The 21,691-nt window shown below is 38.9% G+C and overlaps 1 protein-coding gene across 1 annotated transcript in view; it reads right to left on the bottom strand.

The window, feature by feature from the left end:
• Positions 1–666: 666 nt before the first annotated feature.
• Positions 667–21,691, bottom strand: part of them4 (thioesterase superfamily member 4) — a 46,992-nt gene continuing 25,967 nt past the window's right edge. Inside the window, exons 4-6 of the mRNA XM_051922262.1 lie at positions 7,514–7,624; positions 5,102–5,226; positions 667–3,193 (exon numbers count right to left, since the gene is read on the bottom strand). Coding sequence (XP_051778222.1) covers positions 3,150–3,193; positions 5,102–5,226; positions 7,514–7,624 — 280 coding nt within the window. The 3' untranslated portion in view covers positions 667–3,149. The remainder of the gene's footprint in view (positions 3,194–5,101; positions 5,227–7,513; positions 7,625–21,691) is intronic.

The raw sequence follows: 21,691 nt of genomic DNA, 5'->3' as shown, positions 1-21,691 counted from the left end.
TTCTCAGAAGGTATGGAGTTTTATTATCTTCCCCTTCACCTCTAATTGCTTTGTCTTATTAGAGAAAAAAGGAACAAAACAATTTTTCACTATATATTCTGCACTATGTAAAATCTGCTATAAACAAATCCCTACATTCTTAAATTGGCAGCGTAATCTCCCATCCAATGTTACTATATCCTGAAATACTGTTTTAAAAAATATTATCTCTTCATCAGAAATATCTTCCCAGCCCACCTAATTGCAAATTGTCCATTAAGTCAGTATCACCCCTCTCATGCGATCTGTTAGGGGTCACTCCTCTAGTCCTTTGTTTGCTTTGCACTCCCACTGTTCCTGGTACATTTCCCCACATGTTCCGGAACTGTCTCTCCATTTCTTCCTACCAGTTCTCTTATTTCTTACTGTCTGATTCACATCCCTTTTGAAAATGAACAGGTAGCAAATGATTAAAAATATATAAATACTGCTTTTTTTTTTAAATACACAAACTGCCTATCTGTAACATTACTCGATTTTAAGATACCTTGATAGTAGCATCTCCCCTAATATGCTGTAATTCACTGAAATTAAACCCCAGAACATCAGTGTGCACTGCCAATTACAAGAAACTATGGGCTAAACCTCAAACCAAAATGTATTCATTAAAATTTTACAAGCATAGAAGAGACTTAAAGATATGTTTATTTTAATCACATTTCTAAAAAAACAATTTTATAACATAAATGTACAAAGAATACAAATGGTAATCAATATGTGGATAATTAGAATGTGGACAGAGAGAAAATAATGAATATGATAATGATGGCCCAGAATACACAGGCTCTCCAGAAAAAAGTAGTCAGCATGTACAGTAATATAAATAACAGAAAGTTTGTACTTGTTAAAATATTTTATTTGCAATGTAAACTAATACAACATCAGGACAAGTTCTAGCTTTCAATTATTTCTTGCCTCCACAACCCTCAATTCATCTGAATCAAGTTTCATTCAGAGGATTTGTTCTTTTATGAATGGAACAAAGCATTTTAAGTACACGGAAGTATACTAAATTGGAAGGAAATAGACTGATTTAATTGAGAGTCAATTTTGCCTTGTTACCTGAAACAATATTTAGGAGTTGAATATTTCCTAGGCGGCACGGTGGCGCAGTGGGTAGCGCTGCTGCCTCGCAGTTGGGAGACCTGGGGACCTGGATTCGCTTCCTGCGTGGAGTTTGCATGTTCTCCCCGTGTCTGCGTGGGTTTCCTCCAGGCGCTCCGGTTTCCTCCCACAGTCCAAAGACATGCAGGTTAGGTGGATTGGCGATTCTAAATTGGCCCTAGTGTGTGGGTGTGCTTGTGTGTGTCCTGTGGTGGGTTGGCACCCTGCCCGGGATTGGTTCCTGCCTTGTGCCCTGTGTTGGCTGGGATTGGCTCCAGCAGACCCCCGTGACCCTGTGTTCGGATTCAGCGGGTTGGAAAATGGATGGATGGATATTTCCTATTGGAAAAATGCATTCACGCAAATATGGGTTGAAAAGTATGGTGCAAGTTTCCATTTGAAGAATGTAAAACTGTCCAGAAGATTATTAAGGTGTTCACAAAGCTAATTTGTCAGTCAACCATCCAAAAAACAAAATTTATCCTGTGATAATACTTTTTCAATTTCTCTTTTTTATATTATTTTTTGCAACTTAGGTTTCACTCCTTAAGCTAACTTCATGAGTGAGTTTACAGATAGTCTGCACTTCACAGAGGACAACCTTTGTCTGCCAAATGACAATATACAGAAAAAGTGAAGAAATGTTAATTTCACATGGAGGAACTGTTTGCATTATGGAGGCAATGAAATGTCATTGCATAAGAAACACTGTTCATGACTAGACAATAATCAGTGAATAGGCACACCTCAAACAACATACTTTACCATTTTGCAACAATGTTATAAATAGTCATCTATCCTTTTTGAAGCTTATAATTCTCTATGCTTCCATCAGCCAGAATGCTTAATTCCTTAGCAATCTTTATTAGAGTCCTTACACATTACACACGTCTGAGTGTTGCACTTTTATTATTATGTGTGATAATTTAACAGGTCTGGAGTGCTCATATGCCTCATTCACATAACATCACATTAACTACGAAAACTATGCACTTGCAGATATTACTACATGAAGTATAAATCTGGTCACAAAAATGTGTGTGCCTCACTATGCATGACAACAGGGAGTGCAGGCCAAACCTCAGCAAAAAAAGCCTCTATTTGTAAAATCTGTCTTTTGTCAAGGACAACAAGCTATCCAACCACAAATGTAAATAAATATAAAAGAGCAAAGCTAGATGGCAAGCCAAGAAATACCAAAATAGCACATAGTGACGTAGGTAGAAACACATAACTAAATGTAAAGATTTAAAAACTTTCTATTCAATTTTGAAAATTCAGGCTGGGGTACACATTTATTTATACTGATGTGACCATGATAGTCTTAACTCACTTACTAATGGCGCTTCTCCGATTTGTTAAGTACAGTAACTGTTTAATGTATACAGCTTTTAGTTTGTGCATCATGCCTGTTTAAGACAAACTGCAGACTGCTTTAAATGTTGTCTGCAGTAAAACTGAGGAAAAAATGTCTAGATAAGTACAAGTGAGGTATGTCTATGTAAAACATTCTTTTAATCAGACATTACCATATTAGAAAATGAAATGTTGTCATAAATCAGACTGATTTTAAAGAGAAACAAAACAAAACAAAACAATAAATGCATGTGTACTCTCTTCCAGAGATGTCCTCTAACAGGTCTAATCACTACAGTCACTTTGCTGATGCCTTTCAGTGCTCGGTGTTAAGACTCTTAATCCTGCTGAAGTTTGGCAAATCCTTCATTCTTGGTACATATATGGTTTAACTTTACTATATTTATTGTAGTGCATCCAATATAACTTTTGCAGCATGTTACAGAGAAAATCACACAATACTACAGATGTTTACAGAGAAGTATGTTGTAAAGTTTGGACATAACTTACTTCGATTTATATTATATCATTTGTACATAAATATTCTATAAACCTTTGACTTTCAAAGATTTTTTTTTATTTCACTTTTTAATGTTGATATTGATGGGTTAGTTAATGATTGTGCAGAACAGAAATAATCTAAGAGCATTTTAGCCCTGGTATGGATTTTTCTGGTTAACAGACACAAACAGAGCTGCAAAATAAAGCAGAAAAATAATTTCATATACATCTTATACTTAACAGAATGACAAATAAAAAAGTTTTAATCATTTTACATGTTTTATTCCCTATTATGAATTTCGGGGTAATGAGATCAAGACAACATAGGAAGGCAGTCAGAGGCCAGAAGTGCACTGGATGTCAATCCACTGTAAAACAAACTCGGCTGCAATTCCTTTCTCCTTCTCACTCGTACACACATTTAGGTGTACCCATTCTGTTTGAAAATGTCAATCAACATGGCTGTAGGCTTTTAAGCTATGGGAGTAAAGTGGGGTCCCTGAAGCAAGCTCCACACAGACAGCACACCTACTCAAAACTGAACTGTTCTGCTGGTGCTGAGTGAATGATCTCCAGTGCAACCACAGCTGCTGAAGTTGGTCAGATTACTAAAGGTGTTAACTTAAAAGATAAATTCTGTTGCAATGTGTGTTTACGTATACCACAAGACCTAAAACCTCTTTAAAAAGTGGGTAGAAAACCAGAGTCTACAGAGAACACACTTGGAACATGCCAAAAACATACACTTTACTCTAGATGGCTAGCTGAACTTTTTAAATATCTTTACATATATTTGCATAAACACTCTGGATATCACTGTATGATACTGTAGCATTTTACATGTTGGCTGCTAAACTGGTACTATTCTGTACAAGGCTTCAGAAAAAATTCAGACCCCTTCACTTTTTTACAGATTTTGTTATGTCGCAGCCTTATTCTGCATTTTTTCCCTCCTCAAAGAACACTCAATACCCCAGAATGAAAATGCAAAAACAAGATTTTAGAAATTTCTTAAACATAAAAAACTGCACTATCACACTGGCACAAATATTCAGACCCGTTCCTCAGTTGTGATTTGGGCATTTTCTGCCATTCTTCTCTGCAAATATTCTCAAGATCTGTCAGGATGGGTGGAGACTCTCAGTAGTCAGCTGTGTTTAGGTCTCTCCAGAGATGATCAGTTAGGTTCAAGTAAGGGCTTTGGCTAAGCCACTTGCCACTCCTGTGTTGTCTTTGCTTTCTGCTTAGGGATCATTATCCTGTTGGAAGGTGAACCTTGGGCCCAGTCTGAGGTCCAAAGCACTCTGCTGCAGGTTTTCACTAAGGATATCTCTGTTCTTTGCTACTACAGCTTTCCTTCAAACCTAACTACTGTCCTAGTCCCTGCTGCTGAAAATAGCCCTATAAAATGATGCTACCACCACCATGCTTCACCCCAGCAATGGTATTGCGCAGATGAGAGGTGGTGCCTACTTTTCTCTAGGCTTGACACTTACAAATGAGGCCATATAATTCAATCTTGGTTTCATCAGATCAGAAAATCTTGTTTCTCATAATATAAGAATTCTTTAGGCGCCTTTTTGAAAATTCCAAGAGGGCTTCCATGTGTCATCTTGTTACTCTGTCATTAATCCCAGAATAGTAGGAGTGTTGTAGTGGTGGTTGTCCTCTTGGATGTTTTTAGCCATCTCCCCATAGGTTCTCTAGGGCTTAGCCAGAGTGACCATTGAACTCTTTGTCATCTGTCTTACAAAAGCCCTTCGGGTTTACATTTTTTACACATTTGCAAATATCTGCCTTGTCATTCTGAGGTATTGAGTATTATTTGATGTGGGAAAAATGAATTTAAATGATTTTAGCATAACAAAATGTGAAAATGTGAGGAGCCTGAATACTTTCTGAATACACTGGATCACTGGCAAAATTATTTGTGTTTTAGATGGCATGATTGTTATTGTCACCAATACACTTTTTCCTTTATTTACTGCAGCCAGCTCTGAGGAACAATGTGACATTCATATTGCAGTCTTTTAAAGATGTTATACTGTATTATTCAGATAATGAACACAAGAAGAGTATCCCACTCCAAATTTCACCTTACCTGTGGACTCAGTGTGCAATTTAGTACAATCATGGCTTATTACTCGAGTGTTTACATATGACTTTCTTTCTTCCTTTTTCTCAAGTTGACATTCTATGATGACCGTGCTTCCTAAAGGAATGGGACTAAAACAGAAAATACAACCTTAAGTCTGAGTGCTTAAAAACATAGATTATTCAAGGGCCTGCAGTAAAGTATATAACTATTATGAAGCATATTATTTATAATATTATAGAAAGATGATTTCCAATTTCCCAAAAAAAAGTCAGTTTCCCTGACAAAAGACAAAATTGAAAAAATATAGGCACCATAATGGACAAAAGAATGTGTACACCCTTCCAAATAAGTAAGCTCAGGTATTTCAGCTGCACCCATTGTTAACAGGTTCATAAAATCAAGCATATAGGCACTCAAACTCCATTAACAAACATTGGCAGTAGAATGGGTCGTACTGAAGGGTTTATTGACTTTAAACATGGCACCTTCATAGGATACCACCTTTTCCACAAGTCAGTACATGAAACATCTGCTCTGCTAGATGTACACCAATCAACTGTAAGTGCTATTATTGTGAAGTGGAAACATCTAGAAGTAACAACAGCTTAGCTATGAAGTGGTATACCACATAAACTCAGAGTAGGGCCACCAAGTGCTGAAGTGCATAGCATGTTAACACTGCCTATCCTCTGCTGCATCAGTCACAAAAGAGTTCCAAACTGCCTCTGGAAACAGCATCAGCACAAGAACTGTGCATTGGGATCTTCGTGAAATGGGTTTCCATGGCTGAGCAGCTGCACACAAGGCTACATTCACTATGGACAATACCAGGCATTAGCTGGAGTGCTGTAAAGCACACCGCCATTGGACTCTGGAGCAGTGGAAGCATGTTCTCTGAAATGATGAACCACATTTTACTACCTGGCAACCGGATGGAAGAAGCAGGGTTTGGTAGATGCCGGGAGAACACGACCTTTCAGACGGCACAGTACCTATTGTACAGTTTGGTGGAGGAAGGACAATAGTCTGAGGTTGATTTTCAATGCTTCTGCATAGATCCTTGGTTCCAATGAAGGATAGTGTTAATGCTACAGTAAACAAAAACACTTTTAGACAATTTTGTGCTTCCAACTTTGTGGTAACAGTTTGGGGAAGGCCCTTTTCTGTTCCAGAACGTCTGTGCCCTTATGTACCAAGCCAAGGCATGGTGTGAAAAGTTTGTTGTGGAGGAACTCAACTGGTTTGTACAGAGCCCTGACCTGAACTCTGTTGAACACCTTTGTGATGTTACCAGGTTGTCTCATCCAATATCAGTACCTGACCTCAGAAATGCTCTTTTGCCTGAAAGGGTACAAATTCAAACAGGCATACTCCAAAATCCCAGAAGAATGAAGGATGTTTTATATCTGGGATGCTAATTTGACATACTGTTTGCTGGCAAGGCGTAATATTCAGTATTATATATATTCATATTTTTTCCATTTCCAATTTCAGCAATCAATGTAGCAGTGGCTGCATGATGACAGGCTTATTGGGAGGTAGCTGATGCCACCTGTGTGCCATGCATGTGTTGTGTGCCGTTTCTAAACAGTCTCAATGTACTGAAGTACATATAATTATGATGTGTTATGAGTTTTAAAGAATATGATCCTAACCGAGCCAAACAATAAACCTGTGACTTGACTGAACTGCAATTCCCCTCTGAGAGGTACACGAGTTCAATTTATTTTCAAAAAGAAACATTATTTTTTTATGTTTTCTTCTATTTTGCATTTTAGAATAGGCTACAGCACAAGTAATTTCTAACGTAGTAAATATGAATTCCACTGCATATTATAAAGGGCCCGAAATGAAAACAGGAACAAGTCAGAAAGTTTGAGCCAAATTAAATATTTCCATTCCTTTGTTATACATTATTTGAGAATTCTAACCCCAAGGAATACTTATGAGTGTTTGGTATTAATAATTTAGTTTGGTATATATACAAATATTTTTGCCATTTAATTTTAAGTGTGTTATGTCATCATTTTGAGGCTTCAATATTTTATTACTGGGTTGCTTGAAGGTGTGACACTGGTGATAGAAATTGAGGGTAGGTGCTTAAGGCATGGAGACTTTTGCTTCAAGTATTTAAATATGCTTAATTTCCATCAGCCTATATTACTTTGTTAACATTGGTCAATAGTGATAGATTGTATAATCTATGTATTATAGATTATACACTCTATAATACTGCATTCATGAGGAGGATGGAATATCAGTGCTTTCTCATGCTCCTAGCTTCTTGTACCTGTGATCAGTATCATTTGTAAGAAAAGTGCATAACTGCTAACTTTAAAATTAAGCTCAAAATGCAGGGATGTAAGTTGTTACGCTGATACATTCAAACATCTGATGTAGTAAAAAGTAACTCACTTCTTGTAGTCAAGGTTCAGGCTGGCAGTCATGACAAAGCCTGCAACATATGTGGCTAATGTTCCTGACACTGCATCAACTATTGTGGCAATTGCTCCCCCATGAACAAAACTAGAAAAAAACAAAACAAAACATAAGGACAAAAACAGAAACATACCTATATAAACATTATTGCAGACAATCAAGAAATGCACATTAGGATAGTGGCTCTCAACCTTTGGTATGCATACCGGTGGCATTACGTGAAGAATTACTGGGTGTCACTCAGGGGACATGAGACAACAGTGATAACTGTGAACAGTGGCAAAGAGAGAGAGATGCACTGTATACAAGAAAAAGAAAGGAGCTGTCTCAATTGCAGTTACACCTCAAGAAGTGCTTCCAGGGTTTGAATTTTGTTGCAAGATTACTGATATCCCTTCTAGTACATAAAAACCCCACATGGTTTCACTTATTAAAGCGGGAGAGTCCTGCTACGCTTTCACAGCAAAAAAAGGCCTTCAATTTTTGATACCATTACAGAATTAGAAATAAAAATACACAAAGTTGTGCATGCTTTGAGAGTGCGATGTTGAGAAAAAGTCAACTGTCTGTTTAGTGAACAGCAAGAGTATTCACTTTTTAATACAGCATCATACACAACCACTAAAGTTTTGCACTCATTCTCGGTTTGTTTATGAACAAGGCCACAGTTGTCCATTCAACCACAATGAGTTGCACATCCAATTCAGAATCGCTGCACTGGTTGCAAAATAGGAATTAAATCTTGGATGGGGAGCCAAAATCGCACACATCTGACTATGGTACACATTATTCCAAAATGAAATGTGTTGCAAAATTTTCACATTGGTCAGACATTCCTTAACGTTTTGAAACAGTGCAAATCTTTCCAATCATACAACATAAAGTGTTAACAAAAATGCACAAGATGCATTTAGAGTGGTGACTGAAACAGTATACTTCATTACTGAAAACAATCAGCAAACACTAAATTCATAGTGTTCACTGCGTTTTCTAAAAACGAAGTAATGTTTATTATTTAAATAATATAAAAGTGACTACGGCGCTGTCTCCAGCAGTGCTGTGAGTATAAAACTACCATATTTTTAAAATGGTACTACAGTATACCAGCATTAGGCAAAATTTGGTAATCTTATATATGAAAAATATGATTGAAATTGCTTTTCGCTGCCTTTTTTTAAATGTAAGCACTGTCTTAAAAAAAAAAAATAAAAAAAAAAAAAATGGAGAACATAAACAATGCAATCAAAGTGAGATATGGCAAAAATTTGCTTATAAGCCCAATGAAAAAGTTAAACCTGAAAGTATTACAGTGCAAACGATCTCAAAAAGGTGGCAACACATCAGATCTTTCCAAGCATTTATCCTTTGCTCATCCTAATGTCCTCCAAGGGCTCAGAACTTGACAGGTGTGAAAAGGTATTTACAATAAAAATAAGGAAAATTAAGATGAATGTATTTCAAAGGGTTAACAAGCACACCATTTTGACACAGTGTGAGTTCACATAGAATGTTTTTCCAAGTTTGTTTCATGAAGGGACACAGAGAAACCAGTTCAAGCCTCATTGCTGTAATTCTGAAAAGTGTGATGCAAAATGTCATACTAAACAGTGTCAACCCACAATGTAGTCAATGCACTGCACACACTGTTTTAAATAATGAACATTTCACTAATAAAACTGTAGTGACCCTGGTCCAGACCTGAGAGAGAAACAATCTCCAGAGGACTTGTCCAGGGATCTGCAGAGGGGACTGCATATCTGGAACTGTGAGAAACACTTTATTAAACATCTTCCTGTTGCTGAGGCCTGTTAGTCTGTGAGCAAGGTTGCTGGTAAGCCTCAAAAGTGGACCTCGGCATTGGGTTGGCTTGTGGGGGGCACAAATTAGGGTGTCTGGTCCCCCTTGAAGCACCAAGTGCCACAAAGCACTGTAACTCATATAACCATTAGGTATCAACCCCGTGTGCGGGGTGAGGGCGGAGCAAAATGGGTCTAGGTGCCTCATGTATAAAACTCTGCATGGATTCAAGCATGAAAATATGCACATGTCAAAAAAAAAAACCAATGTGAACACACATTCTAATGCAATTTACCTTTTTAAAATCACAATCACGTGGTTAATAAACTTCATATATATGCACTTACAGTGCTGCCTTCAGGACACTGCAACCTGCATTCAAGAGTATCTGGCTGCAGTCCACAATTGAGAGCGCAAAATCATGAACAGCATCATAGTGCCTCTCCTCTGCATCCTGGACATCAGAGAAAGGCATAAAGCTCCAGTGTCTGAGCAGGTAGCTGCAATTACCTGACACCTACAATGACATGATTGCTGTTACAATGAATAGTATAGGCCATATGAAGAACAGAGGGTTCAGCCAGTTACTTTACCAATAAGCCAGCTACCATGTACAATATCATCATGTCTATCGAAGCTACTGTGCCTCAAAATAAATTAATCACAGGTTGACCAAGGCCATTGTGCCATGAAGTCTGTCAGTCTTTCTTGGTATTATAGACGACTTGTGCATTAATGGAATGTGACTACCTATGGTTAAAAAAGCAACAATTCTCACTGGGTGCTATTATTGCAATATGAGTGGAGTAAATTGCTCCGATTACATTAGGAGAACCAAACACTGCTGCAAAATGTCTTTTTATATTGGCAAAAACATGTTATGTTTTATGCATGTTGTTTAAACATGTAAGGCCCTATGGTGATCCTACTTTCCCCTCTATATTCTTTACTGTGTAGACCTTAATAAAATGTCTAAAATCCCATATTCTTACCACTCTGTGATCAGGTACTTTACCACTTCCTCCCGTCTTCCCTTCTATATCTATATCCTCAGGCAATTACAGTAAGGAACAAGCAAGAGTTAAGTTACACATTTAATTATGTATTGTTGATAAAATGCCCAAAAAATTAAAGAAGCAGAATACTATGTTAATACAACAAACCACCATCATAACTGGCGGTGCATCTTGCATCCATAGGCGGCTCTTGGCTAACCTTCAGTCTAGACTGCATTGCTACCTAATGGCATTTAAATGGAGTATTGAAACAGGTCACATGCCTGTCTGAATATGGTTGCCGACACAGAGTTGTCTTTATCATGGTCTTTTCTTCATAGCCAAATGGTGAAAGAGAGAGGTAAAGGCAAGGTGACCACCTTATGCCATTCTTACCACAAAACACAAACCAGTGGGGTGTCATAGTACAGAATGTTTTACTATTCTGAACCAATCATAAACAGCCATACTTTAGACAAATATGTAGAATGAATTTATCTGTGCCATCCTGGGCCAGTTACCAATGAAAATACTCAGGTACAACTCATACCCCAGTTGCTTTGTTTAGTCAGATTATGGCCTTCCTGTGGTGGAAGGCTTATAGACTAAATTCAAACACAGCCACCTTTTTTCCAAGCTGGTCTGATGCTCCATCCCCTCACCATAAATTTCACATTCTGTGTCCGTCCTAAAGACTGGGGTGGGGGAGGTGATTAGGAAAACATCAAAGCACCTTTTTTTCCTCATCAATGAAATAAAACATGCTTCCTAAAACACTATCTAATTTTATATTTGCTTTGTCTAATTTACAAATAAAAATATATTTATCAACTTATATGCTAGAAATCAGTCCACCACACATGTACACCCACACCATAAGAAAATTGGACGTAGTGCCTCAAGGATTGGTTAATCGGACATGACTGAGTAAAGTTTGGCTGAGATATAATTTCTTGAGAAGTAACAACAGGTATCTGATATCCATCTTACTAACCGAAGGTTGTAAACCGGATATGGACGCAGGGCGCTGGGCACATCGAGGCGCACGCGCACTGCCGCCCGCCACAGAGCAAAAAAAGAAACGAGAGGATTCGAAGGTTGTATTACAGTACGGAAACCCCAGAGGTTTACTAACCGAAGCTGTGACAACACGCGCGCCTACAACGCGCTTGCGAAAGGAGCCGCCCACACCACCGCATATACCTTCCATGATATGTCTTCACGCAGCGGCTTCCCACCGAGGTGCATATTTCGCTCGCCCCACAGTCAGACGCGGCGGCTTCCCAGAGTCAGTAGGTGGCCCCCAAACAACACAACCTGTTCAAGCAGTCGGTGTCAGCGAAGGCAACAGACTCACGTCTCCACAAAACGAAACCGCTTTAGTACAGATATGCTTATTGGATTAAATGACATTTCCCCAGATGCACCCGCCCTCCATGATATGTCATCCATCCACATATCGGACGGAACAGAAACTGATTGCCATTCTAGGATTTCCAATTCGCTGGCAAATCACGGGGTTACTTGTAAAGTAATGAAACAACAAAAATGTTATTCATTGCAAGTACAGCACTGGCCTTCTTAAAAGGGAATGAAAATATAGTCTGTACATCATATTCATCACTTCTGAGATGTAATACTTGTCACATCAATGCACAGCAGACATTATAATAAAGGCATAGTGATATGAATTATTATACTCAAGTTGTCATTTAGCTAGTTGGACTATATTTCCTTACTTGATCAAGGGTATCATAATTTCCCAGTTTCTCTGAAATGTTGCATACAAATGGGTTAGAATTGGCATATACAGTATATATATGCATGCTCTCCCGTCAAGTTTTCTTTTATAAATCCCAACATTTGTGTAGGAAGTTGTGTATGCACAATTCTAGCCTCTTTTGTGACCCCAGGGGTCTTACTTCTAAAACTTTGCTTAGATTTCAATGTAAAAATATGCATGTACCAAAGAAATCTAATTTATAAAACCAGCATGCACACATTTCTACACAGTTTATCTTTAATAATAACAATCATTTCATAAATATGCGTACAGTACATGAACGCGTCTCAAAACTTATATTGACATTGCAGATGACTTACAGTTAAAAAAAGCAGCTTTACTCTTGCTAAGTGACCTCTTTGCAATATGAGTACTGTCAACTGCTCCTAATATGTTAGGAAAACATGATGCTGCCACAAATTGCCCTTTTTTGTTGGTTTTATAAATGAAAATGAAAACTATGGAAACAAAATGTAGCATTCGTCAGCTGGTTAATGACTTCCCCTCAGCTGGCATGACAGAGTGAAGGATGGCTGAGATATTCCTGACCTGTCGGCCAGATCACTGGGAAATGACAAGAAGAAACTTAACCTGATGAAAAAACAAAAAAGTTCTTCAGTGCAACAAAATGCAGCCCTGGGCCTCTTAAAAGGAACTGAAATAGAGTTTACAAATCATATTCATCACTTTTGAGGTTTAATATGTATGTCATATCAACGTGCATTTTAATGACAGCTCAGTGATATGAATTATTATACGTGCGAGTTGTCATTTAGCTAGTTTGGCTTTATTTCCCTACTTGAGTATGCGTGTCACCAATATATCTAATTATTTATATGCAATTTTTTCTAAACTCCAAAAATATCCAAAATAAATTTCAGATCAGGGATACTCAACCTGTATTAGCTTTATGCTGTACTTATTTTTCAATTAATAGACAGCAACTGTAAGTGATCAAATTTAGTATATACACATAATAAGATAAATCAGATAGTCCACTAGAATGTCACGGTTTATAACCCCATGCTGAAATTCCTCCAAAGCCAATAAAAAGCCCATCATTTGTTGTTGCTCTGAGGGGAACCCAATCCCCTCCACAACATATGAATTTCAAGCTCTGAACTTTACATTTTTTGTAAATTAAAAGTATGGATGTTTAAGGTTTCTGATTTATATTCCACACCAAACTACACTATTGTTCAGACATTAAAATGTATTTTATTAGGTATACATAATTAAAACACACACATGCATAAAAACTATCCAAAATACCTTTTGAAAAATTATCAAACACAATATTTTTTGGGTGCTTTGGAGCAATCAAATTCATAAATGTGGGTTTGCCAAGCCTAAAGGTTGAAAACAACTGTCCTAAAAAATAAACAAAAACTTTTCCAAAAATAACCACACTTCTTTATACAAGTTTGATGAAGTGCATCCTAAAGTAAAATGCTTTTGAGAATTTTGAGAATCAGCTAAGAAAAGTAATATTTAGAAATACTATATTGTACTGCGTGAAAAATTGTAACAAGATATTATGTCTAAGTCTAAGCAATAATAATAAGATGACCCTTTTACAACATCAGAATCCTTAACAGATAAAGATTTCTTTCACTCTTGATACACTTTTGTTAAGTGAATAAAAAAACTAGCATAAAAAAACCTTAAAGTTCAATTTCATTAGTTTTTTTAATAAATCCAATTACCACTATGCAAAATAGTTATTATCCTCAAATCCATTAAGCAACTATTTAAAATATGTATGAATTAACCATAAAAATTTAATTAAAATAGAGTGGAAATGGTCATGTGACCAAAAGAGTTGCATTTTCTAGCCATTCCTCCACCTTGCCTCCTAAAAACGGGGCATCCTCACTGCTATATCAGATTTCTGTGGGAAACACTGGAGATTTCCTCAGAGCAGTTTCAAATGCATCCAAATGAAGAAACCAGAGAGGAATTGAGGGATTCTTAGTCATTCATTTGGAAACGCATTACCAATAAGATCACATCAATAAAACAGAAGTTTAAACATGCAATTATGTAATTTAAATATAATGCTGAATATTTTGTTGATTCACATAGTTATACCAGTTAATCGTCTTGAATTAATGAATCTGAAAAAAAACAAAACAAACAAACCTACAACAAATTTAGTAACAATAACAAAGAAAAAGATGCAGGGAAAAACATGTCTGCAGCTACTATGTTTATTTGTGCCAAAACAATTATTTTTTTAAATGTTGGCATTAAATAAATGCAAAATTACAGAAATACAAACTTCCAAAGAATACTCTTAAAAAGCATTAATAAGCATCCTTAATATGATATGCATATGTACTTGGTTACAATTCCAGTTATATTAGGTCCATCTACACTTCCCCTGTAAATAAGTACTAAATCAACTAATCATGTGTAGATAACATCATTTAAAGCAGAAGTCAGCAAACTTGATCCATCACAACACTGTTAGTGAGATGTGTGTACTTGCCTCTCAGCTGCTAAGGGGTTAATTTGGAGACAGCAATCTGTAGACTAGCATGCAGATGATCATCAGAAAGACTGGATCTCAACTTGTACATGAGAATGTCTGTTCACAGGTGGATGTGCTTACATATATGGTAATAAAACCATGTACCATTGCTTTCAGAGTAGTAAAATTTTGCTTGAAAGTCCCTTGTAAAATGTACTCAGATCACATTCTTTGTATTTGGCTTTTGCAGATCAATGAGCTCCAGTTGAAGGGCAGACAATACTGAACTGACAGCTGTGTCAAAAGGATTTTCAAAAAGCCTTATGGCATCTGCAAGTTCAATAAAATCCTGAAATCTCTGAGCAAACTGCTCCCACAAAAATTCAATTTTTTGGACAACTAGGTCTTCTCGGAAGCATGTATCTAATGTGTTTTTTTAAATTGTGCACAGACTGGAAAATGTTCCAGTTTTTCCCTCTGTTATCTGTTCCTTGAACAACTTCACACACATTTCAAATGCCTTGATACTGCTATACCAATTATATATGTTTTTCCCTGACCCCATAGTCTAGAATTTAGCTCACTGATATGCTGAGTGAGATCGGTGAGAAACACCAGCTTCCAAAGCCATTCAGAATTGTACATCTCTTTGATCGGCTTTCCTTTTCCTGTCATGAACGTGGTAATTTCAGAGTATAATTTTAAAAATCTCATCAGCACTCTGCGTCTGATCAGCCCCTCACTTCGGTATGATACGGAATGTCACTGTAATGTGCACTAGTTTCATCCAATAAACTTTGAAATTGTTGGTGATTTAGGGCACGTCAGCGAATTAAATTTACAGTAGATGTGACAACTGTGATTATGTCTGCAAGACCCAGAGGTTTTCTTTCTTTCTTTTTTGTCAACATGGCGCCCTCCGTGGCAGATGTGGGGGGTATTTTTCGTACGTCGCTTAAATCATCCGAGATCAGGTGCCTCATCTTGGATAAGTTAATGCCGGTGACACGCATCTGGGATAGGTCGGTTTTTCAAACGCAGCCGTGTATTAGATTAGTCGAGCTGGATCTAATCATACGAGATGAATGCGCGCGCCCGCTCTGAGTGAAAAGCCCATATACATTGAGTCTACAAAACATGATCAGCAAGTCTTTGATAGGCTGACGAAAGAACGGGTGCATTTTTTTTTACACATGCAGCGCAAGACCTTTTATTCGAAGGACATGAAGAATTTCAAGATTTAATATGCACAAGGGGTAACACTGCAAAAGCAGCCCAGACCAGAAAAGACGGCTGGCAAAAAGTGGCCGACAAATTAAACGCTAAGTAGTGTGCATTGTACTTACTGAATGCAGCGTTTCATTTCCTATGTGTCAGATTAATTGTTATTTAATATGTCATAATTCCAGATCAAACGTGAGCACAAGGAGAACATGGGAACAGGTTAAAGTGAAGTACAAGAATAGACTTCAAACTGGTAAATATTGGTGTATAACTATTTAAAGAATTGTTGATATAAATAATCATATATAATATAAAAAACGTTAATTTTAAAGCTAATAAGAAGGCAGACAAGCAAAAAACAGGTGGAGGTCCACGCGGTCCAGACCTAACCCCTGCAGAAGAGTTGACTCTCCAGCAAAATGCCCATCGCCCTGTTTCTGAGGGCATTCCAGGGGGAAGCTCCTCCTCAGAACCAGTGGCAGGATGCAGTGGTCACTTCATTTCAGGTAAAGGATGGTCATTGCATATATTTGTCCTCCATGTGTGCCATAGGTATGTTCCATATAGCCCTCTTTTTTGTTGGGTCAGTTGCAGGGAATGTCATATCCCTTGAACCTGTGTCTGACCAACGAGATATTGACGAAGGTCAAATATTTGATGAAGACACTGTGTCTGATTATTCATCAGGAGGAGACTCACTCCGTACACCGAGGAGATTGCACCGCAGCCTCCGGTAAGGTCAAAAGGGGGTGTGTGTCTGTGTTTATTAACAACTCATGGTGTGGAGATGTACGGACTGTTCATAAGCACTGCTAACAAGATGGGGAGTTTTTACTGCTGAAATGCTGACCCCATTATCTACCGAGGGAATTCACTGCTGTGTTTTTGGCCGCTGTTTACATCCCACCGCGAGCTAACTCCATGGCAGCACTCAGCAAACTCCATGATGTCATCGGCGCCTTAGAGACGGGTCATCCCGATGCTGTTTTTATTGCAGCTGGCGACTTTAATCAGTGCAATTTACGGACTGTACTTCCTAAATACCACCAACACGTGAACAATCCCACCCGTGAGAAAAACACACTGGATTAAGTTTACAGCAACATATGCGGTGCATACAGGGCTGCACCCCCCCCTCACTTCGGACAATCAGATCATGTCACTCTCTTTCAGTACTCAGCCTACAGACAAAGGCTGAAACAAACAAACCCTATCATTAAGCAAGTTATATTTTGGACCCCAGAGACTGAGAGCACCCTGCAGGACTGTTTTGCTCAGATAGACTGGGATGTGTTTAAGGTTGCAGCCACTCTAGAGGACTCTTCTATCAGCATACAGGACTATGCCGAGTACGTGACTGGGTACATTAGCACCTATATTGACAACATCGTGCCAACAATACCAGTCAGAAAGTTCCCCAACCAGAAGCCCTGGAAAAACAGTCAGGTACGCCACATGCTGCATCCCCACTCTCTTGCATTTAGATCAGGCACTGAGACGGAGTACAAAGCTGCAAAGTACGGACTAAGAAAAGCCATCACAGCAGCCAAGAGGCACTACAGAGAGAAGCTGGAGGGCATCTATTCTACTGCTGACTCTGGACGTATGTGGCAGGGCCTACAGCACATCACAGACTACAGGACCATCACCAGCACAATCAACTCCACTGACAGTCTGCCGGATGATCTCAATACTTTCTACACCTGCTTTGAGACATACAGCAAAAGCACAGAGTGGAGGCACACACACCTGGACCACACAATCACCCTCCCCTCCCCCAATGGTCTCTTCAGGTCAGGTACACAAAGCACTAAGGAAGATCAACGCCTGTAAGGCAGCTGGACCAGACAACATCCCTGGACGGGCTCTCAAAGCATATGCCAACGAGCTGGCTGATGTTCTCTGCTCCATCTTCAACCTTTCCCTCAGTCAGCACATTGTTCCGTCCTGCTTTAAGACTACGATCATCGTCCCCTTGCTAAAAAAAGCCCACCCACCTGCTTGAATGATTACAGGCCGGTAGCACTCACTCCAATCATCATGAAGTGTTTTGAGAGAGTGGTGCTGGCCCACATTCAGACCATCATACCTAACACTCTGGACCCCCTGCAGTATGCCTACCGGCCCAACAGATCCACCTCAGATGCCATTGTGGCCATACTACATCATTCCCTCTCCCATCTGGAGAACAAAGACTCCTACATCAGGATGCTCTTTGTTGACTACAGCTCCGCCTTTAACACAGTTATCCCCCATAAACTCACCCGTAAACTGTCTGCACTTGGCCTGTACCCCACCCTCTGTAACTGGTTCCTGGACTTTGATTGGCAGGCCCCAGTCTTTCAGGACTAGTAATAGGATTTCAGCCACCATTATCACAAACACAGGCACCCCACAGGGATGCGTCCTCAGCCCCATCCTCTACACCCTGTTCACCCATGACTGTGTCGCCTCCCACAAAGATACCGTTATCCTAAAGTTTGCAGATGACACTGCAGTGATTGGACGCATCACTGGCGGGGATGAGGCTACCTACAGGAGGGAGGTGGACAGTCTGGCGCCATGGTGTGAAGACAACAACCTCACCCTCAACACAGACAAGACGAAGGAGATGATAGTGGACATGAGGAAGGAGAGGAGACCTCACCAGCCACTGTTCATCTCAGGGCTTGAAGTGGAGAAGGTGAGCAGCATTAAATACCTGGGCGTCTACATCAGTGAGGACCTCACTTGGACACTTAACACCACACAGCTGGTCAAGAGGGCTCAACAGCGGCTGTACTTTCTGAGGAGGTGGGAAAGTTTGGTATGTCAAACAAGATCCTCGTCAACTTTTACAGCTGCATTGTTGAGAGCATCTTGACCAGCTGCATCACCGTGTGGTACGGTAACACTACTACTATGGACTGCAAACGAGGGCAGAGAGTGGTAAAGACAGATGAGAAGATCACCAGGACCCTACTGCCCTCCTTGCAGAGCATCTACAACTGCAGAGTCCGCAGGAGAACTGCCTTGATCCTCAGGGACCCCACCCACCCCCAACACGAACTGTTCACACTTCTACCCTCAGGCAGGAGGTATAAAAGTATGAAATGCAGGACGTCCAGGCTAAAGAACTCTTTCTTTCCCAAGACCATTAGACTCCAAAATAACTGACTGGAGTTTATAACCATGGTTCATCTCATTCTATCTACCTCACATAACTGTAACTGTATTTGACTTGTCCATCACACACTTACCTGCACACTGTACTTTACATTTCTATTCTGCTTTTATACTTTATGCTGCCTCTGTTACTTATTATCTATCTGCTACTTATTATTTATGTTTATCTTTATACGCTGGTTTTGTCATTTGGTGTGGACAGCAAAGAAAGAATTTCATTGTACAGGGAAACATGTTTCCTTACTGTGCACATGACAAAAAACTTTTTTAACACATTTTAAGTTCTCCCATACACATAGGAATAATCCATCTCCCTTTACATTGCCTTTCAAACCATGCAGTGTAGCTAGCTAATCAGTAATTCTGAACGATTCATCTAAGCCCTGTAAAAACACCAGCAGTTGTGCTGTGACCATTATGTCAGTACTCTCAAAGGCAATAAGATAATTAACAAATCCCTGTGCTTTTCTTTTGAGCTGCTGCAAGAGATTGTCTGCCATTTCTTTCACTTGTCTTTTAACTGTTCTTGCAGATAAACTCACCGACTGGAACAAGTCTCGTTTCTCTGGGCATACCTCCTCCTCCTCAGTCTCTTGCATGTAACTGCTTAAGAAGGGCTTGCCTGACACAGAAATAAGCTGGGATACTTTATGTTTTCTTCTAAATAGAGTTTGGTATTTGTTAGTTGTTCAAATTTTTCCCTCTTCCTGTCTCCCGTCTTTTCTGAAAACTTTGCTAAAATGTTTCGTCGCAAAATGCTTTTTGATGTTGTACTATTTAACTACTACAATAGTTTCTTGGCAGATCAGACAAATTACATTTTTGTTTCCAGGGAACATGAAAGTATTTTTCTGACCATTTTTCTTGAAATTTCCAACACTGTGCTTTAATCTTTCTTTTCTTTGACATGACAGAAATCTAGCAGTATGCACTATGCCTATAATATCTACACAAATAAGCTATATTCGCTAGGTGAGCAGTTCACTGTAATGGGGCATTCAAATGTAACTCATTTTTTACAGCAACAATGACCACAAAAAAAACACAGCAATAAAGAGAAAGTAAATTACAGTATGTGACATTGTGCTATTGTGGAGAAAGGCAAAGAAGAAATGACACAAACACAGGCTAATACCAAAAAAATTTTGAGCCACAGTTGACCCACGGGACAGAGTTTTCCCAACTCCTGATTTAAAGCAAGTACTGTAGGTAAGTGACAAAAAGTTGACTACAAGTGACAAAAGTTGACTCTGAACTGCGGTTCAGATGATTAATTGGGATAAGGCTGAAGATTTAAGAGATGAACGAGGCTTGTAGTGGGTGCAAATGTCTCTGTATTAATGTCTGTATTAATTCCTGCAGGCAACTGCACAAGTAGCAGTGTTATGGGTGTATCCAAAATAAACCATCACCCATAAAACACTGAACCAACATTGACACTGTAACCATAATCGGACATTTGATGAAAGAGATACAATGATATTGTGTAAATCAGCGCTTAATGATCATTGGGATACAAAACTTGAAGTAAGAACTTACATTAACAACTTCACTGCAGCTGTCAACATCACTGCTAAACTGCATCAGTGCTAAACTTGTAACATTGTAAGTGACAATTTAATTGAAAATAATAGCATAATCTTAAAACTGCCTTAAAGAATGCATCAAAGAATGTCTTAAAACATAAACTCATGGGATAACAGTCTGAGGAGCACCGGAGCAAAATGAATTACAAAAGTAACCAAGAGGTATATTTCCTGTTTGACTGGATAATCTGAGGAAAAAGTAAAGATACAAAAAAATCACGGAAGAAGCAACCCATGGATCATCAAAATTGCAAAGAAAGAGGAAGCAAAATGTTTTGACAACATGCTTTTTTTAAAGCAGGATACTGTAGGACAGACTGGCATGATGTATTTTGCTATGTCTTGGCACACATGTCCTTTGTTTAAAAAGCAGCTGCCAAACACTCTTAATTTCAGCACGTGTCAGTTTTTTCTCCATAAGGCCTCTTTAGAATACAACTTCTAGGCCTTATCTGATAAAATGATCAATCACAAAGTGACTTCCAGAGATGTCTCCTCAATGAGCCATCTAAATACTTGTTGTGGGGCAAAGGTCCATAACTCAGTGACAAAAACACTTCACCAATTGTCAACCAAAGGTTTGGGCTTGTGTGCACCCAAGAAACCAATGGTAAAATGTCTACTCCTTCCTTTAAAAACCATTGCAAACACTAGATCTATACTCTCTCTACACACTGCTTTTACCTGGCTGTAATTTCTGCGGTCTATAGCAGGGACCCTGTTGCCTAGGGCGTGATTGGAACAAAGGTTGGAGTAATCCCTTTAACTATGAAGGATAACCTGGTGATGGACTGTAAGAGTGAAAGACTTGTGTGTAATGAATTTAGATGAGAGTGCCATTAGTCCAAGCTTTGCTAAGGAGTACTAAGTACATGAATAAGAGAGAGACTGAATATAAAAGCCTCACATTTGTCTTTGATAAAGACGGGAGATGACTGATCACCAGTTGCCCAGCAGATGTAAACTTTGCTAGCAGAAGAGGACACTGTGTGTGTAAAACCTCAAAGAGAAAACTGCAGTGCCACCCTCAACTGGAAGGTGCTTCCAATGTGAAGAAGGAGAAGATCTCCTGAACAAAGAAAGAAAAGCACGCTGAAAATCTTTCTATGTGTGCCAGAGAGCAAAAACAAG

The sequence above is a fragment of the Erpetoichthys calabaricus genome, chromosome 2 (genome assembly GCF_900747795.2).
Source record: "Erpetoichthys calabaricus chromosome 2, fErpCal1.3, whole genome shotgun sequence".
Lineage (NCBI taxonomy): Eukaryota > Metazoa > Chordata > Cladistia > Polypteriformes > Polypteridae > Erpetoichthys > Erpetoichthys calabaricus.
Note: the sequence above shows the minus strand (reverse complement) of the source record. Positions and strands in the feature narration are given on the sequence as shown.